The following is a 24,749-nucleotide window of genomic DNA, read 5'->3' as shown; positions in this document are numbered from 1 at the left end:
GTGGGCAGATCCCAGGTACTGTGCATTTGTCAAACAGAAACTTGTGTAACTTGTCAAGAGAGACAATAAAACAGTAGGAAGAGCCATAATACGGGCTGTTTCATAATTTAATGCTTTTTGTTTCATACGTTTTTCATATGTTCTGTTTAAGAAATGGCATGGGTTATTATTTGGTTTGTATCATTTCTCTGATCAACATCACTGGAATTATTTTAATGTTTTAAGATCAGTTTTAATATTTCCAGATGTTAATGTGAAAATGTTCTCATTTTCCCATAAAGTCCTTGTCAGTTGTCAGATATGTTTATGTAGACTATATAAATGCTGATCTTTGCATAGTTAATATATGCAAAAAAAAAAAAGGTTTTTAGTTGGGAAATATTCCTATGAATCATGTATTTGTCATATTTCATTAATAAATCCAAATGATGACACGCTTATTTTAATGCCATTTAAAAACTATATAATCGATAATAGAAATACACAGTATTCATCATGAAATTCTTCTTGAATAGGCTATATTTTAAAATCTTTACCATGAAGGGACATCATATCAGTTCCCTAAAAGCTGGTGGTACCATGGTACAATGATGGTAATTCCACGATTTTTGGATGTTCACATGTATAAACGCTGAAGCGCAAAGGCTTTCCAGTGACTCAGGTTATTATAAGACGTGTGCCACGCCTTGTGTGTGTTTATGAAACCTCATTCACAAACACACACTTGTATAACACTGCCAGACACGCTCACGCTGCAGACCGCCTCTTCTTTAGGTGAGTGTGAATACAGCTTCTCTCAATCAGCTGTGCACCACATGAAATAATACTGTACTCATTTATAATAAATACTATAGTGCTTTTGAACCTTACTTTAGTAAAGTACTTGAATTAATCTGTTGTGGTAATTCTGTAGTTGCTGTACTAATATAACAACTATAGTAATATAAACAAATTACTTTACCCAGTACTGTACTAAGTTTTCTACAACTATAGGGTATATTATACTACAATATACTAGTTTACTGTAGGAAAAACTGAAGTATAATACAGTATTTATTACAGTTTATCAGTTCACTACAGTATGCCGTAGCATTCTTTATCAAAGTGTTGATAACATACACCATATAATACACTTTACTAAAGTATGGTTCGAAAACACTGAAGTATTAAATTAATATATTGTTGATTAATCATTATTTACCCAAAAAACAAGAATCAAAAAAATACAATATAATATACAATATATTATATCACTTCTTAATAAACTGAAAAATAAAGGCCAGTTTTTAGTTTTTTTTAAAGTAGTGATTCTGCACATTAATAAAAAAATACTATAGTAATTTACAGTAAATATTCTAGTGTTTTTGAACCATGCTATAGTAAAGTGTATTATACGGTGTATGTTATAGTATTTACTACACTTTGATAATGAATGCTTGCAGCATACTGTAGTGAACTGATAAACTGTAATAAATACTGATTTATACTTTAGTTTTTACTACAGTAAACTAGTATATTGTAGTATAATATACCCTATAGTTGTAGAAAACTTAGTACAGTACTGGGTAAAGTAATTTGTTTATATTACTATAGTTGTTATATTACCATAGCAACTATAGAATTACCACAACAGATTAATTCAAGTACTTTACTTTAGTAAGGTTCAAAAACGCAATATTATTTACTATAAATTACTACTGTATTTTTTCAACAAAGTTTTTACTTGTTTAGAAGTGATTCATGTTTAATGCTTCATCATAATAAGAAAACTTGATTGAGTTGATCAGGTACATTGAGATGCTGCAGCCCTTCTGAAACTTGGTTTATTAAGTCAAAACTTCCAGATGAAGCTTATCTCGTGTGTCCTGATGTAATGATTTACTGAGTTCATGTCGTCTGACAGCTGATGGTTGGTGTTTCTCAGGGTTGTGATGGCAGACACGGCTGTTCAGATGACTGGAGTCGGAGATGTGGACAACAATGTGTCCAGGACACCGGTGTCCACCAGAATGTCCTTCTCATCGTCCAGACGAGGAGGGACCGTGAGCTTCCACAACATCAACTACAGCGTGAAGATGAAGAGCGGCTTCATGTTCAAGAGGAAGGTTACGCAGAAGAACATCCTCATCGAGCTCAAGTGAGTCTAGTGCTGACAAATCTGATGCTGTCTGATCACAATATTCAGGCATTCATGTACCATGATGTTTTTGAAAGCACCTAAGTATAAAAGTACTGTGGTACAGGTATTTGTCATATTTGAGGTATTTTTGTATGTATGTTTTTGTGTATTTTTCAGGGTTACTATAGTTAACAAAAACAAAACATTTTCATTACTAAAAAGAAAATAAACTTTAACTGAAATAAATAAAATGACATAAAAAAGAAACATTATTTCAGTTAGTTTCTAATTTTTAACTTGATGTACTGAGATACCTCAAACTAAAACTAAAATAAAATTAATAAAAACTACAGACACATAAAAAAGATGGCAAAAACACACAACAAAATACTAACATTTTAACTAAAATGCACAGAAAATCTAAAAGTAAAAGCAAATTTAAAATATGAATAAAAACTAAGTTTTAATAAAGTATAATTTATTTTTGTATATTATTAAATATTACAAATATGTATAAAAACTATATAGCATATAAAAAAATAAAAATGACAAAAGCACAACAAAATTCCTAAAACTTAAATTAATATTAACAGGGTAAAAAAACAAAGAATGTAAACGAAAAAAAATAAATATTAATAAAAACATTATATAATACTATGTAATAATATAAATGTAAATAATAAAAACTCTTATATCTTTAGTATCTCAGTAATACTTAACTTGTTTTTGCATTTTTTTTGGTATGTTTTGTTACGTTTTTATAGTAATACTCATGCTTTTTTCTGTAAAGGACTTTTGCAGGTTTATCTTCCTTCATTTAGCTGTCTGACTGTGATTATTAATGTAGTAGTTATACAATCGGGTTTATTATGATTTAACATGTTCCTTTAAAAAATGTAGTTTATTTTTGTGTTCATTCGGTGACCAGCAGGACTGCATCAGATCTCATGTTCAGACTTGTTTTCTGCCTCGACTTTCATCTTCTCTACCCGCTTAAAACATGGAGTCGAGAGGAACAGTCACATATTTAGCCTCTGCATGAATGTCATGGTTATTGTTGGTTGTAAAGAAAGAAACAGAGGTGATATTTGTGAGGTTGTAGGTCTGGGAGCATAAGTGTGGACGTGATGCTTCGTGATTGTGTGATTGTGGAAACCACCAGAGAGGACTTCAGGAGTGTGAACTGAAGGAAGAATGTAGATGTTTCAACAAACTCTTGTGACCTGCCTCAAAAATACGTTTGCACGTGCTTCAGCATTAGATGCATTCTAATGCATTATTATACAAGCACACACACCCTCAGTGATGAGCACGCAAACACATGTTTACGCTTTCATAACCTGATTACATTACATATTCACTGAAAGTCACTGCAGAACACATGCACACATGCCTAAATCAGACATTTGAGGGTTTTAAACAGGAGCGGTGCATCCCTAGTTTTTATTAATATCTTGAATTTGTTCATATTTTTGTTTTCTGTTTTTATTTTCATTTTAGTAAAATAAAGTTTTTGTTGTGTTTTTGTCATTTTGTCAACTTATTTTAAATATTTTGTAAGGGCATGACTGTGATCATAATTAATATAATATTAAAATATTTATAATTAATTACTAATAAATATATAATATTTATCAAAATATTTATTTTTATTCATATGATGCATGTTTAAATCTAATATAAAATGCACTAAATGTTACATATATTTTTAATGTTGTTTAAAATCATTTTAGGTAAGGCACAGTTCGTGACCCTTATACAGTGTTTGTGTGAGGGATAGATAGTTAGCATGCTCTTCATCGGAGGTTGTCGGGTGAGTTTGATCATTAACCCATGATTGTCCATGTGCGCTCAGCTACTTGTGTAAGTGTGCGTGACTGCGGAGCTTTATATCCTCATCTGAACTCAAGAAATGATTTAATCTGTATCAGTCTGACACATGAGCTCAGATGATAGGCCCTGCATCTCATGAATATAAATGATGTCACCTTGCATTAGTATGTTAGGTAAATGTGTCACACGTGAGCACTGGATATGGTCAGACAGCATTTGTTGGTGCTGTTGTTTTTGCCCTGTAGTCACGCAAAAGAAAAATGTCTTGCAAAAAGAATGAGGCTCATCCAGTCAGAATCCTGTGTGTTGTAATTCTGTTATTTTCTCTAGTGGTGTCATGAGGCCGGGACTGAACGCCATATTAGGACCCACCGGGAGCGGGAAATCATCGTAAGAGCTGAACATAACACACATTATTATTTTTAATTGTTAATTAATTTATTTAATATATCTAAAATATAAAAAAGATAATAATAAAGTTGTATTTCTATTCATACCTCTCATTGTTATTATAATAAGATGACTTATTTATGTTTCTATTCACTTATTTGTTCTACTTATGATCGGGCAACTGGACAAGTTTGGAACAATATACTGATGTGATTATTCACATAACAAGGTTTGGGCCATACGAATGATGGGAGTTTCCCAGGAGAAATAACAAAACTGGAGCAGGGCGGGAGATGGGTGTGAAATAGGGGAGACATGTATGCTCCAAGATCAAAATATTAAGAAATCATACGTTACTTAAAGAAAATTAAGCCTTTCTTTTGCACGTTTTTTTTTTTTTCCTTTTTTTTTTCATGATTAAACACATTTACTCAATTCAAAAATACAGTGAAAATCCTGTCAGAAATATTACTTAAAATATTAATACTGTATTTAAATCATTCAAGTTTTAAAGATTTATTTTTGGCATTTTTGACCTTATTACGATAGGACCGTGTAGAAATGACTGGAAGTAAAGTGGAAGAGAGTTGGGGGCGGGATATATAAATTTCCTCAATCCTATATACAAAATCGAGACTATCTGTACCGACAAATTTTTAATATTTTTTTTTTAATATATATTTTTTGTTTTATTCTTATTTATAAAAGAGCATAAATATTATAACAATGTACTTTTCAAATTGTACTTTATTGATTTTACTTTCAGAAATGCACACATGAAGTAATTTGAATTAATTTTAGTATATTTTTTTTTTTTTACACAATATTTATTATTTATTGATATATTTTATTTTATACATTTAGAATGTAAAATAATAATAAATGAATCATAATTATATATATGTGTGTGTAAATAATTATTTTATTTTTATGTATATTTTTAAATATTATGTATATTTTATAAATTGATGTATTGCATTTAAAATAAAAAATATTATAATACAAATTAATTTAAATTAAATTAAAATAAAACGAATGTATTTAAAATATTCAATATAATTTAAGTTAATTAAAATAATTATTGTAATAGTACAATGTTTAGAATAAAAATACAAAACTACAAAACAACAAAAATTCAAAAATCATTTTTTAAAGGTTTCTGGACGTTCTGGCCGCTCGTAAGGATCCTGCTGGTCTTTCTGGAGAGGTTCTTATAGACGGAGCTCCACAGCCTCCAAACTTCAAATGTCTGTCGGGATACGTAGTGCAGGTATAAACCACACAAAATCGCCTTACTTCTGTTTTTGCAGTAAAGTAGCAGCACATTCTCCTCAATGACATGTGATGTGAGTGATCACTCAGGTCTGGAGCACAAACGCTGAACTTGCGCATTAGATGTCACATCTGACTCTAAAAACATCAGCAGTTAAAACAGAAAGATCAACTCGTTATTTTGTCAAATACATATTACGACTAAGGGAATTGTGGGATTGCTGACTAAGATTAGAAGAGCTGGACTGTGTGTTTTGTGTTTTTTGCAGGATGACGTGGTCATGGGGACGCTGACCGTTCGAGAGAATCTGCGTTTCTCAGCAGCTTTAAGGCTCCCGAAGTCGATCCGTCAGCGAGAAAAAGATGAGAAGGTTGAGAAACTTATTCAGGAGCTGGGATTGAGCAAAGTGGCCAATTCACGGGTAACAAACCAAATACACCTTTATCTGACTGACTACATGTGCAATCAACTCCAGCTAACAACAATCCACTGTTGTTTGTTTATGAAATGAGTCGTAATAATTATACCTAAAAAATTTGCATTCTTAGAAATCAATAAAGACTATGTAGTCTCATTTTTAGTTTAGATGCAGCTACTGTCTGAACACTTTTTGAGTGTTTTTGTCCTCCCCAAAAGTGTAGCTAAATAAAAACATATGGAGAAAAAAAAGTGATGACGGGCCCAAGCCCTGGGGCATCAGGAAAACATTGCACAGCGGGCTCATGCATTTAACCCTCTAGCAGTCTGGTTGTTGAGCTACAGCAATGAAAGGGTTACCCTTGAACATCAAATGTGTGAAACACACAGAAAGAGAAAGGGAAGGATATATAAAAATTTAATTATCTTTAACTTTTTTTTAATGATTTTTAAGCATTTGTAAAATATATATAATTCTGTCAGGACCACTATTGTCAAAGATGACTGACAATTAACATACAGTTTGGACTGGCAGTATGGTTCTATTCTGGGCAAGAACTCCCTGGAAGAGAGCAGCAATAATCCCCCAAAGCAAAACCATATGCCATATCACAGGCACAAAATGACAGCGAAAATCTCAAGCCTTAAGCAACAAGAATGTAGCCCTTACCCATTGAAACACGAATGTTGCCAAAACCCGCATAAGCCATAGCCAAAACCAGATGACCTAACGAGTATGTTGCCAAACCTGCAAAGCTTAATCAGCAACATGTTCTCAATAACAACCAGATAGCTTAAGAACAAGCGTGCTACCAATAACAACTAGATAAGTGAGGCACATTATCAGTATGATCACATAGCACGAGCATTTCACTGGAAACGACTAAATAAGTCTAAGCCAGACGCAAAGCCTTAGCAAGCATGTTGCCAATAGTCAGAAAGCATGAAAGGAACTTCGCTTAGCTTCCTGAAGACATTCAGAGATGAGTGGAGAGCAAAACATTGGCAGCTGGGATACGGAGCTTGATCTCTTAATCCTTCTTCATGTGGGAAGTGAAGATCACGGAGGAGCTCCGGAAGGATAAAAGGAGGATTGACGACAGTGCAAGACGAGAGAAGTCCAGGCCTGGTCCTCTCTTGTCTTGCACTGTCGTTACTCCTCCTTTTATCCTTCCAGAGCTCCTCCGTGGGACTCGAGACCTGTGAGTGGCACAGGTGTCATGCATTATCACTTACTCCACCGGCCTCGGTGGAGAGGATTAGAAGGAACTTAGCTTGTGAAGACATTCGAGAGAGTGAAACATGCATACACACTGACTAAAATTCAAAAAGTGAAAAAGCATAATAGGACACCTTTAATACATTAAGTTTCGTGAGATCATGTTGACCAAGTTTGGACTGAATGCGTCTTTCAAACAATGAAAAATACACGAACTTCCTGTTGGGCAGAGCATTGACTGTCAGGATGAAAGTCGTTTGGCTGATGAGATCTATAGGTGTATGAATTTAGGTGACTGTAGGTGAAACGGTACGCGCTACAGAGCCCCTATAAAAGGGTGTGATCTGCGTTTGATGAATTTGATCTGTGTGATCTACTAATGGGAATCATGATGAATTTGACAAAGTCAGTATTGTAGTTCATTATTGTGTTTAGAGGGCAGGACTTGAATTGACCGTATTGATGAATTTGATCTTGTGGTTACTGTAGGGGAATCATTGCATTGACAGAGTCTTTATTCATTAAAATAGAGCGGGTTTATTGATCCACTGGGTTTTGATTGGATACTGTGGACTTAATTGACGGCTGGAATTCATGGATGGAATCTGATGTAAACAGTCTTATTGTAGTTCATTATTGGGTTTAGAGAGCGAGGCCGCTGATTGACGGCTGGGCTGGTTTTACATGGACGCAGATGATTCGTGGTGTGTTTCAGGTGGAGGAGAGGAACAGAGACAAACATTGGCATGGAGCTGATCATGATCACCGTGCTTTTCCTGGACGAACCGACCACCGGCCTGGACGCCAGTACAGCCAACTCCGTCCTCATGCTGCTCAAGAGGTGCGTTTATACAAAACTGGTCGTATTCCAAATCTAAACCATAAAAAAGACATGTAAATACTTAAATTACTTAAATAATGTAAAAATGTAAATAAAATATTAAAATATTATTTTTATTAATATATACAATAAAATCATAAACAAAAAAACTATTCACAAATTATTTTTTTTATAACAACATTTAAGATGCTGGTTTAATGAAATTAATGATTTAATGAAAATATCACAATAGAAACTATAACTATAATTACTATAATTTAACGTTAATGTTGAAATTATGAGCAAAGCCCTAACTTATTCTGTATTATGATTTATATTTTTTCAGTTACATTTACTTTTACAAAATTATATGATAGTTAATAGTGTGCTGCTGCTCCTCACAAATTTCTTTGTGATTTGATAAATATACTAATAAATATATCTTATTTTGTTGAATTTTTGTGCCAGATAATGAAAATATCACAGTGGAGAAAACTATATTTTATTTATATTTTATATACAGATTATTTATATATATGGTTAGTTTCATTATTTAACAAATAATATATATTAGAAATAATACATATATTATAAAATATGATATATATTATACATATTATATTTTACATTTATAAAAAAAGCGATCCAAACTGTAGCAAACTGAGAAATCCAAAGATAAATTATTAAAATATGTATTATAATATATATTATAATGTATTTTACAATACATGTCATTTGATATCTGTATTATTTTGTTCAATAATAAAAATACCACATTGTGGCAAATCTTAAAAAAATATATATATAATTACATTTATATATGTACTTATATGTTTTTATATAAAATGTCTTTATATCAACTATTCATAAATTTGATTTAGATATTTGATAATAACTTTATATAAATGTGTTGTTAAATTTATAATTTTTATTTTCAAACAAAATTACTATTTGTATTATTTTTGTTTTATTTTTATTATGTTTTTATTTTAGAAATAAAATAAATACATTTATTTTAGAAATAATGCTTTTAAGATGAAAAATGGCACTGACATTGTTGTGAGATTTACCTACAGCACCGCACCATTCTGTGTTTTAACTGTCCCGTGTGTTAAACTGTGTGTTTGTTCAGAATGGCGAACAGCGGTCGCACCATCATCCTGTCCATCCATCAGCCGCGGTACTCCATCTACCGGCTGTTCGACAGCCTCACACTGCTATTGGGAGGAAGACTGGTGTATCACGGCCCGGCTCAAGATGCCCTGGACTACTTCAGCCGTATCGGTATGAAAACACACACTTACACACAAGCAAACAGACCCTCATGTCCTGATACTGATATATGTGTGTGAATGCCAGGATACACCTGTGAACCTCATAACAACCCTGCTGATTTCTTTCTGGATGTCATCAATGGAGAATCCACCGCTGTTGCTCTCAACAAGTTAAACAACAATGAGGGTACAGCAGTTTCCTTTCTATATGATTGTTTTCTCAATATAAAGCCAATTTACAACTATCTTTGCTCAACAACTGCCTGATTTTTAATTATTATTATTTTTTTTATTATAATTCAATTAATTAAATAATGTTCATTTTAAAATTTATTTTATTATTATTTTATTTTAATAATTTTATTAATGTTTTTTTATTTTTAAGAAATTATTATCATCATTATTATTTTACATTTTTATTATATATAAGATAAACTGTAATTTTATATTTTATCATTATTTTTATTATTGCTTTTTATTAGCATTGTGTTTGTTACATTGGTGGGTTTATATCTGTACAAATTAAATATTTATCAGTTATTTCATGGGCATAACTCCAGTCATGGTAATCGTGAGTAAATATAGTCATGACATTTTAAAATTGAAAAGACATGTACATTTTTTAATTTTTAGTTTTTTTTTTTGTTGTTGTTTTCATTTTAGTTAACATCTATGCCTGAAACTAATAGTTAGAATTATTTCAGTTTTAAATAGTTTTAGAAGGTATCATCTAACATTCAGAATTTAGTTCAGCTTTAATGGGAATGTTTAATAGTTTTAGTTCAGTTTAGTTAATGATATCATCACTGACTGAGATGGGTATGTTAGTGGTTTGTGTGGTTGATTGTAAATGTGTTTGTGTGTGTCAGAACTGGACGAGGAGCAGCTGAGTTCGTCTCTGAAGGGCATCGAGGACCGTTTGGTGGAGGAATACAAGAACAGCGCTAGCTACAAACTGACTAAAAGTGAGTTAGAGCGAATCACTCAGGGACAGGACTACAGCACACGACCCAAATCCAGAACCATCACCTACAGCACATCCTTCTTCCACCAGTTCAACTGGGTCCTCAAGAGAACCTTCAGGAACCTCATGCTGAACCCACAGACCTCTTTCGCTCAGGTCAGTAGGGGTAATTGGTTACATCACAATGTTGGAAATATTTCTGTTTTAAACCATGAAGGCGAGCTAATAGATAGCACACATGTATCAAGCAAACTTTGCAAAAGATTTATGCCAGTGAATGTCTTAATCTCAGTCAATTCACTAATATGCAGAAAGTAAAATTAAAACCGGAACGACGGAGTAATGACTTGAAATCTGCTTAGTAAGTTTGTGAAGTGTCTTGGTATGTCTCACGTGTGCAAGAGACATGAAACTCTCCCTGTAAGGATTGCTGTCTTTGATAAGGAGTCCTCTGCTCTCACCCGCTGCATTGCTTTGTTGGCTGCTGAGGTCTTTTGTGAATCCATGACCTGGGGTTCGGATGTTGAGCTCGAGGATTTGTAGAGTGAGCAGATGAGCCTCCCTCTTTCTCTGAAGTGCTCGGATAAGAAGACCTGAAGGATGCTTATTTTAATATTTATGTTGTTCAGTGACACAGGAGGCATATCAGGTTCACCTTTGGGGCAAAGGCTTACCAATATTGGGTTTACCCTTTTGGTCTGGCTATGGCTCCATGGGCATTCACAAAGGACATGGATGCTGCTCTGGCCCCACTGAGGCTCCAAGGTATCCGTGTGCTCAACTACCTGGACAAATGGCTCATCCTAAGCCCCTTTCACAGCGTCATCACTACCACACACCCTTTACGGCATTAGTTCTGGCTTTTGTTCACACAGCGCTCATTCCGGGACTGAACCCGGCAATGTTACTAGGTCCCCAACCTGGGATCAATCCCGGAATCAATCCCGGGACATGTTTGCGTTCACACAGAAGGTGACCCGGCAATGTTCCAGCAATTTTCCGGGTCCAACGTGCAGTGTGAAAGGGGCTCTAGTCTTGCGTACCCAGACCTTCAGACTGACGGCAGAAGGTCTGGGAAACTTGTCCCCTTTGAATGGCCTAGGACCACCCAAGAGGCCAAATATTTGACAGGTAATACCACCAATCATGTTTCATTTTGTGTCGCGTCATATTTAGGGGTGTGGAAATGTCCCCACAATAACAGACCGGTGTGTAAAACCCTTGGACGAGTCTATGCTGTGAACTTGACATTTTCTCATACTTTTGAAAGTCCCAGCACGACGGCTTTCTTCTTCCGTGATGGGTTTTGGAGCAACGACATCTTTGTTTCCAGGTGGAACATTAAAGAATGCAACACACTTCCGGAAATACTGTACAATTCAACCAATCAGGTGATGATTTCAAGGCTCCTGAAGTGTTTCCAAGTTTGTGTGACATATGCATTATACGTTTAGCCAATGGTCCGTGGGCTTGGTGTGTCGTCACAGGGACATTCTTCTTCACCATCTTTGGTCTCCTGGCCTTAGGCTGAATGCCCAGAAGAGTGTTCTCACTCCCTCTCAGCATTTCCTTTGGGGTCCAGCTTGATTCTGTCTCGATGCAAGCCTGTTTGGTTCCCGCTCAAGTCTCTGGTGTCAAAAGAGTTTAGTCTATAATTACATGTTGCAGGCTCCTGGGTCTCATGGCAGCACCTTCTCCTGTACTGTCCCTAGGGCTGTTTCATATGAGGCTGTTTCTGTGGTGGATGAAGCTAAAAGGATTTCGCTCCTCATGGCCGGCCCTCCACCTACAGAGAGAGTCATGCTGTTGATTTTGGGGCCTCTCAATGTAACGGGACCCTCGCTTACTGTTGCACGGTTTGTCATTGCCAAGTAATTACAATGGATTCCTCCTTGACTGGCTGAGGCACGGTCTTTGAGGGCAGACTGGCTGGCGGTGTCTGGAGGGGAGTTTCTCTTGTGGCACATAACAGCTTGGAGCTGCAAGCCGTCTTCCTGGCCTTGGTTCATTTCCTTATGGTGCTGATGGGTTGTCATGTAATCATCAGGATGGACAACGTGGCGGTGTCTCACATAAACCACCAAGGAAGTTCGCGGTCATGCACCCTGGATAGGCATGCACGCTGCCTCCTTTGGGCTCAGGACAAGTTTCTTTTCCAGTTCACACCCCAGGGGCACTGAACTTGTGGCTCAGATGGCTCAGATTTGGAGTCTTTTCGGCAGGGCAGAGGTAAATCTCTTTGCGCCGCAGGAATCGGCCCAATGTCCCCTTTGGTTTTTGAGTCTAGGTGTTCAGCTTGTGAAGTAGATCCAGTCAACAGCCTGATTTGTACAGTGCTGGAATTTTTGAAGAAGTTTGCAGCTTTGCACTTTGAGTATCGCTGCTTTTCAAGAGTCGGACAAAGTCCCCTTAGGTAGGCATCATCTGGTCTAATCATTTATGCTTGGAGTTAGGCGTTTGAGGCCTGTATGGCCTGTCAGTGTTTCTTCCTGGAACTTGTCAGTTGTCCTGTAGAGCTTATCATAGTCGCCTTATGAGCATCTGGAGTCAGCTCCCGACTGGATTCTGACCCTTAAAGCCAAGTTCAAACTACACGACTTTAAACGTTGGCACATCGCTGTGCTGTTCAGACTAAATGATTTGATTGTCTGTCTTTAAGTCGTTGTGGTGTTCACACTGTGTGACTCTATTTAAATGATCCACAACCGGGGGTTACACACAACACAAGCTGACAACAACACATGCAACAGGAGTTGTTTATTCAAAAATGGATGTCGGGAAGAAATTAGTGCTGCAAGCTGTTTCCTCGATGAAAATTTTGCTCCATTTATTGTGCCCAAACTTTTCTTTAAGTCATGTTGCTGCTGTTGTTTTTCTTGCGGTGACCTCAACCCATGCCTTGCCACGTGATGTCAAGTCGGCCGACCGGTCCAGATATTTGGCACGCTAGATATTTGTTTGCCGTCAGCGAGGTGTCAGTGAGCCTCTTTGATGCGTTGTTGTGTAGTTCACACACAAAGATTGCAAAGCGTCGATCACGCGCTGATTTCCCCCCGATCACAGCCCGAACTGTCAGCGAGCTCGTTTGCAAACTAGCAAATCTGGCTTAAAATCCTGTAGTGTGAATTTAGAATAAGGGGATCCTTCTGTTGGCAATGGCCTCTATCAAGCACGGTGGTGATTTGCAGGCTGTCTCTGTGACTGAGTCATGCATGGAGTTTGCTCCAGGCCTTGTTAAATTATTTTTACCGCCCAGGCCGTAGGTTTTAGCCTAGGTTCCCGAGTTAGGTTTGAATTGAATTGAATTTATGTATTTAGCAGAAGCTGTTATCCAAAGCGACTTACAGTGGATTCAGGCTACACATTTTTTACCAGTATGTAAAACCAGTAGGTTTTAGTCTGGCCTATTTTGTTTTGAGCCAGATGTAGCAGCGCTTAGCTTGGTGTGTGGTATATTGTTTCCATTGCATCATAGCTATGCAGCGTCTCATTCCCTATTCAGAGAACATGGGTTGCGCAAGTAACCCGAGACGTTTTAGTAATTTTGTTTTTTTTGTCATGTATTATATTTTTGTTCTGTTATTTAAATATATCTATATTTTAATATGTCTATATTTATTTATATAAAATTTTTAGTTGTAGTTATTATTGTACATCAAGTTAAACAATATGAAAATTAGATGTTTCCTTGGCAACTAGCTGAAATAAAATAAGATAATTGAAAAAAATATTTTTTATTTCAAGTAACAGTTTTTTTTTGTTTTAGTGAAATATGATAACTCATGTAGATAAATATAAAATATTTATTCTTTTTAATAGGAGTTATATTTTGATTTTTTTAATTTAAAAATTATTTATGTTAATTTTACATAATCATTTTATTAATTATTAGATTTTCAACAACTCAGGTCATAGATTGCTATGAATTCTGTTAATTGAATATTCACAATATATTTGAGATTAATAATCTTCACTTCAAATATTGCAATTTGATGCAATTTATTCATGTCTTTTTAAAAGTCAAAGCGAAATATTTGTATAATATATATAATATTTGTATAATATCTTTTAATTTGTAAAAATAATACACAGATTTATATATAATTAAATGTTAAAAGAAAGTTTTACACGGAAGCTGATATTTCTAAATTAAACTAAGTCTTGTTTCTCCAGATCGGGGTGATGATTTTCCTGGCTTTAGTTGTTGGAGCCATATTTTTTGGAGTAGAGGAGAATTCGAGCGGCATTCAGAACAGGTATGAAAACATGTTCATCCAGTATTTATGTCAGATGAATAATTTCTGCTTGAATTAGAAGTGATTCAGTGTTCAGGTCTGATGAACAGAAGCTAAAGCTCTTCAGCCCTGGTGTTTTCTAATAAAATTACTGAATAATACTGTTTTGCAACTCTGAGTGTTTCATATGTTTTGAAAAACTTCCAGTGATTGTCCATTAACAGTAGTGTGTGTGTGTGTGTGTGTGTGTGTGTGTGTGTGTGTGTGTGTGTGTGTGTGTGTGTGTGTTTCAGGATGGGCGCACTCTTTTTCATCACCACCAATCAGTGCTTCAGTTCCATTTCCTCAGTTGAACTCTTCATCACTGAGAGGAAACTGTTTGTGTGAGTAAACACACACACACACACACACACTAGAGTTGGGAATTGAGAGCCGTTCTTCCTTAAAAAAAAACTGATTGATTTTCATGGTGTTTGGTTTCATTAATGGTTCTTGAAAATCTGTGTCAGGACTGAATGTACAACAACACAATGAAATATATGGTTTATTGTAGATTTATAACTGCTAAATGTTAAAAGTCTTGTGATTTACATCTCAAACACTGTAATTTGTCTTCCTGTAGGGGGTAAAATTAACATAAGCAAATAAATAAATGTAGAGTTTAAAGAGTGCAGCGTAAATAAAGCTGTGTTTACACTTGCACAAAAAAATCTGATTTTTTGCTCATATCTGACACAGATTGAAATTTGTTGCACATGTATAAACTCTGCAAGAAATCCGATTTCTTTGCATCCGATCTGAGCCACTTCCAAATGTGATTTTAAATTAAATACATAAACGAAAGCAATGAGGTGATGGTTTTGCTGTTTTTGTAATTAAACAACAAGCTTCATGCACATACTCTCTCTCGCTTAAATAAATTCAAATTCATTTAAATAATTCAAAATTACATCGCTACTTTTTCACCTTAGAATTCTACGTCAAGTCATTGCAATAATGCAAGAGGACAAATAGTAAACATTCAGTTAAAGTCAGCTGATAGGTCAAGCCAACAAATAAACAATGCTTTGGGAAATTTTGGACATGGGAAGCACAATTTAAGTGGTAACTTTTATTTATGCATCACTGTACAAGCGAGTGAAGAAACATTCAAAGCCATCAACTCGACTTCAACAAAGTGAAGCATTAGGCCTAATTATCATGATTTATTTCTATTATCGGGAGATATAGAATATATATATATATATAAAAAAAAATATAAATAAGTACAAACAACTTATCTCGTTATTTAGAAGACAGCGTTTCCCCGCCATTTATGAGTTTTTACGGCTTTTTGTGTTTTCACTCTTACACTCGGGGGGCGCTATTACACATATTTTGAATGAGTACAAAACCTCCCAAACAAAAACACACATGAACAGGAGGGAGAAACTAGGGAACGCTAATGTAAACAGATGCATATGATAAATAATGCGATCATCAGCAATAGACAGCATATAAATGAAAACTGCATAATGTTACGGAGTAAAATGATAATCCAGGAAGTGGTATATGGCTGTGCAAGCTTTGGAGGTGGTGATTTTTTTTTTTTAGTATTTTGCTTTTTATTTCTTCATTATCGGTTTGTATGTGTGTAAGATAATCTGTTTTTAGGGTGACTTTTTCTTTCAAGGGTCTACAGATGAAAAATAGCCCTTTTGGCTAACTCTGACACATTTCCCTATTTCGTTCATTTTTGTAGAGTTTTTACTGAATTTAGAATTTTGCAAAAAGTCGCATCACACATTATTAATGATTGTTGACTGTTTACAATTATTGGTGTTGCTTCAAAAAATAAATCATGCACATACCTTGTACTAGTAATATGTGTTACAGTGTTATGTTGTAATGCTTATTCACAACAATGAATTTCAAATAACTAAAAAAAACTAGTTGGTAGGTTTAACTGAATTGAATACTATGGTGCATTGTGTATTGTGTATTTTTTTTAGTTGAATGAAATGTGATATATTTTAATTTGATTATGTTTTAATGTAATATTTTGTATTTTAGGAGATTTTATGGTACTAACTGATATTAATGCAATGATTATTCATTTATTACCTGTTGAGCACTTTTGAGCATAGATGTTTAAACTTAAACTGTTGCAAATCTTGAATGCTTTGGAGCACAAACTTAAGTTTGTTTTTTAAAAGAAGTTTTTTTTTTTTTTTTTGTGAAAAACATAAAAAAAAAAGTGAAATTTAAAATTTTTTGGAAGTTAATTGTTTTGAAAAATAAACAGAAAATAGTATTTTTTCTTCTTTTTATGAAATTTTATATTTTATATATTTTATATGTTTTTCTGTAAAACTGTGAGAAAATTAAAGCTATAAATCTAAACAAGTTGTTCTCCAAATTTGAGGTTGATATCGCAAAAAAAAAAAAAAGCTTTCAGTAAGATGTATTTTGGGCACAAATTTTATTCAGTGCTATCATTTCTGACCAAGAAGAGTACAAGTGTGATTTTTCCAGCACCATTTAACCTTTTTGAATCGTGTCAATGAGTTTGTGTTCACATAGCAAGTGCCAAAACCTTCTAAAGTAGGAAAATAATAAGAAAATACCAGATAAGAATAAGTTTATTCCTAAGAATATTTCATAAATCTGGCACGTGGTGTTTTCTGTGCAGTTACAATGTTGATTGATTGTACTTTAAATATTGATTGATTGATGATGTTGTATGGTGGGTGTGTCCTCAGGCACGAGTACATCAGCGGATACTACAGAGTCTCGGTGTACTTCTTGTCTAAGATCCTGTCTGACGTCCTGACTCTGCGTACAATCCCGGCCGTCATCTTCAGCTGTGTGGCGTACTGGATGATCGGTCAGACTCACACCCTCATCATCATCGCCTCATTCATGTTCTTCTCATATGAAACATGATGTTTCCTGTGCAGGTCTGAAGGCATCGGCTGAGGCCTTCTTCATCTTCATGTTCTCCATCGTTCTGGTGTCATACACAGCCACATCCATGACTCTGGCCATCTCCGCTGATCAGACAGTGTTGGCCATCGCTAACATCTTCATGACCATCAGCTTTGTCTTTATGATGGTAAAGAAACACACACACACACACACACACACACACACACACACACACACACACACACACACACACACACACACACACACTCAAGCACAAATAAAGCACTTATGCCTCATGAGGCTGGGAGTGTACCATAGTTAAGGTTTTTCAATAATGAATTAAATTATTTTAACAGAGACAACAGTTGTTATAGTTTTAATCTCTCCACAATCCAACCTACTGTAGAATAGTGTGAAATAAACTGAAAACAGAAAGGCTATTAGGGAGTTATTTTCAAAGTTAGTTGTAATTTAATTAAAACAAGAAAATAATCAAGATAATTGTTTAAATAAAAATCATGAATTGTTTAAAAAGTAATGGTGAATATTTACATTCATTATAAATATGTAAATAAACTATATATATATATAGTGCTGTCAAACCATTAATCTCAATTAATTGCATCCAAAATAAAAGTTTTTGTTTAAATAATGTGTTTGTACTGTGTATATTTATTATGTATATATAAATACACACACATACATGTATATATTAAAGAAAAATATATTACGTTTATATCTGAAATATATTTATATATGAATGAATATAGATATATACTTGTAAATATTTTCTAAATATATACTGTATGTGTGCGTTTTATATATACATAATAAATATACACAGTACACACACATACAGTACAAAAAAAATCAAAAACAATTATATTAAATTTTATTAAAACACTAACATAACTAATAAATTAATTAAATTATTTATTAATAAAATATATAAATAAAAAAAAAATATATATATAAAATTATGTATCATTTATAAATAATTGATATAATCTAAAAATAGATCATATTAAATTGTATATTTTACATTTACATTTACATTTAATCATTTAGCAGACGCTTTTATCCAAAGCGACTTACAAATGAGAACAGTAGAAACAATCAGATCAACGAGAGAACAACAACACGGTATACAAGTGCTATGACAAGTCTCAGTTAGTCTAGCACAGAACACATAGCTAGGGTTTTTTTTTTTTTTTTTTCTTTTTTTTTTTTTTTAATCAATATGATAGACAAGAAAAAGAAAAGATAAGTACTTGTATTAGTTGGTTAAGTGCAGGCGAAAAAAAGATGAGTCTTTAGATGTTTTTTTTTGAAAATGAGTAAAGACTCAGCTGTTCGAATTGAGATCGGGAGGTCATTCCACCAGCTGGGAGCAGTCCAGGAAAAAGTCCGTGAGAGTGATTTTGAACCTCTTTGGGATGGAACCACAAGGCGTCGTTCACTTGCAGAGCGCAAACTTCTGGAGGGCGCATAAGATTGAACTAGTGAGTTTAGGTATGTTGGCGCCGTGCCAGTGGTCGTTTTGTAGGCTAGCATCAGTACCTTGAATTTGATGCGAGCGGCTACTGGTAGCCAGTGTAACCTGATGAGGAGAGGAGTAACATGGGCTGTTTTTGACTCATTGAAGACAACCCTCGCTGCTGCATTCTGAATCAGTTGCAGAGGCTTGATAGTACATGCAGGAAGGCCCGCCAGGAGAGCATTGCAATAGTCCAGTCTGGAGAGAACAAGAGCTTGGACAAGAAGTTGGGTTGGCTTGCTCTGACAGGAAGGGTCTAATCTTCCTAATATTGTATCAGGCAAATCTGCAGGACTGGGGTCGTTGTAGCAATATGGTCTGTGAACCTTGACTGATGATCCATCACAACTCCTAGGTTTCTGGCTGTCCTGGAAGGAGTTATGGTTGACGAACCCAGCTGTATAGAGAAGTTGTGATGAAACGATGGGTTAGCTGGAACCACCAGCAGTTCTGTCTTAGTAAGGTTGAGCTGAAGGTGATGGTCATTCATCCAGCTAGAAATGTCACTCAGACAGGCTGAAATGCGAGCAACTACCGTCGGGTCATCTGGTTGGAATGAGAAGTAGAGTTGAGTGTCATCAGCGTAGCAGTGATAGGAAAAGCCATGCTTCTGAATGACAGATCCTAATGACGTCATGTAGATGGAGAAGAGAAGCAGTCCAAGTACTGAGCCGGTTCCAGAGATGCCCATCTTTCTGAGGGTGGACAGGAGAATCTGGTGATTAACGGTGTCAAAAGCAGCAGACAGGTCAAGCAAAATGAGTACTGAGGATTTTGAAGCTGCTCTTGCCAGTCGCAGGGCTTCAGTAACCGAGAGCAGGGCAGTCTCAGTTGAGTGGCCGCTTTTGAAGCCAGATTGATTGCTGTCCAGGAGGTTGTTCTGTACAAGAAACATAGAGAGCTGGTTGAACACAGCTCGTTCAAGTGTCTTTGCACTGAATGGAAGAAGGGATACCGGTCTGTAGTTTTCTAGAAGTGCTGGATTTAGAGATGGTTTCTTCAGCAGTGGGCTTACCCGAGCCTGCTTAAATGCTGAGGGAAATGTTCCAGAGTGAAGAGAGGAGTTGATAATGTGAGTAAGTGAAGGTATGACTGAAGAAGAAATCGCTTGAAGGAGGTGAGTGGGGATCGGATCCAGTGGGTAAGTAGTAGGATGACTGGACAGGATAAGTTTGGAAACGTCCGTCTCTGAGAGTGGAGAGAAGGAGGAGAGAGAGTGTGCATTAGTCGTTGTGAAGTTATCCTCAGTCTGCGGTGTGGAGAATTGGTCACTGATAGTTCTTGTCTTATTTGTAAAGAAAACTGCAAAGTCGTCAGTTGTCTGTAAGAGTCGATTGAGGAGGAGGTGGAGGCAGATTAAGAAGAGAAAAGAAAGTTTTGAAGAGTGTCCGAGCATCACAACAGTTGTTAATTTTGTCGTGGTAATATGATGTTTTCGCAGTGAAGACGTTTGCAGAGAAGGAAGAGAGAAGAGACTGATACACACTGAGGTCGGTAGAGTTTCTTGATTTATGCCATTTCCTCTCTGCAGCCCTGAGTTTAGAGCGATGTTCACGGAGTACATCGGACAGCCAGGGGGCAGATGGGGTGGAGCGTGCTGGTCTAGACAACAGTGGGCAAAAGTTGTCCAATCAAAAGGTTAGAGTGGAGCAAAAAGTGTCCGTAGCACTGTTCGTGTCCAGAACTGAAAACTGAGAGAGTGAAGGAAGTGAGGATGAAACCACAGAGGATAGGCGAGATGGAGAGAGTGAGCGTAGGTTCCGTCGAAAGGTGACCTGCGTTGGAGCGTGTGCCGCTTCAGGAGTAAGTGCTAGGTTAGCAGTTATGAGGAAGTGGTCTGAGGTGTGCAGTGGAGTAACTAAAGTGTTGTCCACGGAGCACTCGGTGGTCGCCGTGAGGTCCAGTTGGTTGCCTGATTTGTGAGTCGCTGTAGTAGACACTCGCTTGAGATCAAATGAAGTGTGAAGAATGTTGAAGTCAGCAGCCTGGGGTTTATCTAGGTGGATGTTGAAGTCACCAAGCAGTACCAGAGGAGTACCATCTTCAGGATAGTTTGATAGCAGCACATCCAACTCCTCCAAGAAGTTTCCCAATTGACCTGGGGGACGATAAATGACCACAAAGTGGATTTTAACAGGGTGGGTTACAGTAACAGCATGTGATTCAAATGAACCGTGACCTGTAGGTGGTGGTTGAAGATCAAATTTCCAATCTTTCGATATAAGGAGACCAGTACCTCCACCCCTCCCAGTCGTACGAGGGGTGTGGGAACAAGTGAAATTAGTGGAGAGGGCTGCGGAAGTGGCAGTGTCCTCAGGTTTGATCCAAGTCTCAGTCAGTGCCATGAGGTTGAGACTGGAATGAGTAGCAATAGAAGAAATGAAGTCTGCTTTGTTAACAGCGGACTGGCAGTTCCAGAGACCAAGTGGAATAGAGAGCGTTGGAGTAGAGGTCAGAGGGACAGGCCTTAGATTTGTCGGGCAGACCTTCCTTCGACGTACATAGCGTGCTCTCCGAGTGTTGGTAGTGATAGTAGAGATCTGAAAGCACATAGTGACTACCAGTGACCAAAATAAGTATTTGAGGACAAGCTATACAAAAATTGAAGGGGAGGAAAGCAATACTCAAGTGCCCTGTCGGTGTCCCTTGCTCGGTGGAGTCGCGCAGGTAGAGTCGATGGTCTTTACACTCGTCGGTCTTCACACGAAGAGGCTTCACACGAGGGCTGCCGCGACCGCTGCCGCGGTGACACCTACCACTTTTATATTTGCCTGATTACCTGTGATTGAAGTCAGCTAGTCACGCCTCCCTATTTAGTAGACCGAAACTGTCCAGTCCCGCGATAGGCAAACGCAAAACCAAACGCCACTTCACACATATTTACCAGGGTAAGACACACAGTAATTAAAGCAAAGTTTCCCTAGCAACGATGATCACGCAGTAGTCTAATGAGAAAACGAGGCACAAACACTTACAAACTGCTGTCCTTATCTGTCGCTCGACTGTATATATGAATCATATCACACACATATATATATATATATTATTTGTATGCTTATATCTTTTTATGTGTGTGTGTGTGTGTGTGTGTGTGTGTATATATATATACTGCATATAAAGATATAAATATACAAGTAATGAGTATTTCTTATAGACCTTTATATATAAATATGTACATTGATATGTATACTTGTATATAAATATGCAAATAATTGAGTAATTATAGCAATAAAGGACAGTTTTATTATGTAGTGGTTTATATGGGTCTAGATGTCTGAAATTAGATGTTTGAGCTGATGCAGTTCATAAAATGCATGTTATGTTGATGCTCATGTTTAGTCTTTGTGTAATATTTATTCATATATATGTGCATGTGTTCAGATCTTCTCAGGGCTGCTGGTGAATCTCCCGAGTGTCGCTGACTGGTTAAACTGGCTGAAGTATTTCAGTATTCCTCGTTACGGTCTCGCTGTGAGTCTGAATGTTTTGCTGAAGCATGATCTTCTCCTGAAGTTAACTTATAATTAATAATGCAAAGTTTCTTGAACAAGTGAACTGATAGATAGCAAGTAGCTGCTTTTTTTTTTTTTTTTTTTTTGTAACTGTTCATGTTTAGCGTTTATGGTTTTAGTGAAGTATAATAACCTTGATGCTTAATCAAAATTAAGCATGCTGTGTGTTATTAAATGCAGAACAGAAAACAGTGTTAATATGTGGATGATGATGATTGTTTTTTCAGGCTTTGGAAATCAATGAGTTCACCGGCCTCAAATTCTGTGACATGACGAACGTTAGCAGCACTTTAGTCGAAGTGTGAGTATGAAACTGCATGAGACGAGTTAACAATTAGTTAACTTAAAGTAAAATTATCAAAAACGTGTTTTCATTGAAATGAAAAATGTTAATGAAAGGAAATTTGTTACTTGCAATAAATGAAATGGTAACACTTTATAATAAGTTTACATTTGTTAAAGGGATACTTCACCCCCAAATTAAAATTTTGTCATTATTCACTTCCAAACCCGTAAAAGCTTCATTCGTCTTCGGAACACAATTTAAGATATTTTGGATGAAAACCGGGAGGCTTGTGACTGTCCCATAGACTGCCAAATAAATAAAAGTGTCAAGGTCCAGAAAAGTATGAAAGACATCGTCAGAATACTCCATCTGCCATCAGTGATTCAACCGTAACGTTATAAAGTGACGAGAATACTTTTTGTACACAAAGAAAACAAAAATAACGACTTTATTCAACAATTCCTCTCCTCTGTGTCTCTCCAAATCAGCGTAGCACCATTTTAGCAACTGAGCAGTACACAGATGGCGTATGCTCTTCTGTATCAGCCGCACCACAAGGATACGTTTTTTACGTGTATTTACACTTTGGTTTGAAAGCAAACAGCGCATCGGTGCAGTAATGCATCACAGCTGAAATAGCTTAGCAATCAGATTCCACAGCCAATAGGATCCTTCTGTCACTTTAAGCTACAGATGCTCCATTGCATTTTCATGTATCACTCATTTTAGTTCCAAAATGAGCTCATTCAACAAGATATTTCAGTGTAGAAAACCAGCAAGCAATGATACAAAACTACTTTTCTCATTACAGCTGCACCACAGGTGAGGGGTTTCTGAGCAAACAGGGCATCACTTACTCATCCTGGGGTTTGTGGCAGAATCATCTGGCTCTGGGAATCATGACTCTCATCTTCCTCATCATCGCTTACCTCAAGCTGCGCTTCATCAAGAAATTCACCTAAACACAGCCTCATGCTGACAGTCGTGATGCAGAAGGAAATCATAAACATACATCCAATCATGCTGCAGACAGAAATGAACGTGAAGAATTGACTGTGCTCAGGCTTATTGTTCTCAAATAGTTTGCACACCAAAGATTGTTTTAAAATTAATGTTTTTGTTTTTTTTGCTCAGTAACAGTACAGTTACTAAAATATGTCAATATGGAGTCTGTTACAGATATATTCAGTTAGTTTCTGTTTAATGGACTTTTAGTTTATTTTCATCATTTCCTATGTTCCTTTGGTCTTCCCGTTTGTCATAGTTACTGATATGATTAGTTGTGTCTCGTTGATGTACCCTGTTTGTATCAGTACTTAAGCTCTCCCTTCTGTGTTCTTTGTCCGGTCTCGTTCACGTTAGTGTTGGTTTATGCCTTCTGTTCTGTTTGCCAGTGCGTTTTGGATTAAAGACTTTATGGTAAGGACTAAATCTGTGCTCTGCCTGTCTGTCTACAACACATCGTAGTCACTCCAGTTTGACACCGTTCAGTTGTTTTTGTTCGCTGTATGTTCTTACTGGGGGTTTTCACAATGATGCCATAGAAGAACCATTCTGGGTTCCCCAAAGAACCTTTCATTGATCAGTTCCTAAAATATAGTCTTAAAAATCTGTAACATCATTGGAACCTATTCAATGCACAAAAGAGTCTTTATAGTGGAAAATGTTCTCTGATTATTAAAATGTTTTTCACACTAAGGAAAAATTTTTATTTTAAAAGGTTCTTTGGGGAACTAAAAATGGTACCTCTATGGCATGAGTGTCCAGACTCGGTCCTGCAGAGTTTAGCTCCAACCCCAATTAAACACACCTGAACCACCTAATCACGGTTATACTAGGCATGTTAGAAACTTCTTGGCAGGTGGCCAGAGATCCCATCAGTGCTTCTTACACGCCAGCAACGTAAGACGGGGAGCAAAAACATATTTTAAGGTGTCATCGAAGACTACTACAACAGGTTGAG

At 36.2% G+C, this 24,749-nt stretch overlaps 1 protein-coding gene and 1 long non-coding RNA gene across 3 annotated transcripts in view; both read left to right on the top strand.

Annotated features, from left to right (window-relative positions):
* The window catches only part of LOC122141859, a 35,938-nt gene that overhangs the window by 4,381 nt on the left and 6,808 nt on the right, over positions 1 to 24,749 (top strand). The gene's annotated exons all lie outside the window — the stretch shown is intronic.
* On the top strand, positions 707 to 24,212 carry LOC109048381 (broad substrate specificity ATP-binding cassette transporter ABCG2-like). Its single transcript, XM_042750229.1, has 16 exons — positions 707 to 774; positions 1,925 to 2,137; positions 4,283 to 4,342; positions 5,498 to 5,612; positions 5,884 to 6,074; positions 7,976 to 8,092; positions 9,204 to 9,355; positions 9,431 to 9,532; positions 10,215 to 10,465; positions 14,483 to 14,565; positions 14,838 to 14,927; positions 17,286 to 17,410; positions 17,484 to 17,638; positions 22,370 to 22,459; positions 22,728 to 22,801; positions 23,598 to 24,212. Exons 2-16 carry the CDS (start codon positions 1,932 to 1,934, stop codon positions 23,746 to 23,748), a joined length of 1,962 nt encoding a protein of 653 aa, XP_042606163.1. The 5' UTR covers positions 707 to 774; positions 1,925 to 1,931; the 3' UTR covers positions 23,749 to 24,212.

Source organism: Cyprinus carpio, chromosome B23, assembly GCF_018340385.1.
Source record: "Cyprinus carpio isolate SPL01 chromosome B23, ASM1834038v1, whole genome shotgun sequence".
NCBI lineage: Eukaryota > Metazoa > Chordata > Actinopteri > Cypriniformes > Cyprinidae > Cyprinus > Cyprinus carpio.
The sequence above is the reverse complement of the archived record's forward strand: the minus strand, read 5'-3'. Positions and strand labels throughout refer to the sequence as shown.

Coding starts and splice junctions, on each gene's coding strand:
- LOC109048381 (XM_042750229.1), top strand. CDS start 1,932: ATGGCAGACACGGCTGTTCAGATGACTGGAGTCGGAGATGTGGACAAC. Junction 2,138..4,282: donor AACATCCTCATCGAGCTCAA/GTGAGTCTAGTG, acceptor TATTTTCTCTAG/TGGTGTCATGAGGCCGGGAC. Junction 4,343..5,497: donor ACCGGGAGCGGGAAATCATC/GTAAGAGCTGAA, acceptor CATTTTTTAAAG/GTTTCTGGACGTTCTGGCCG.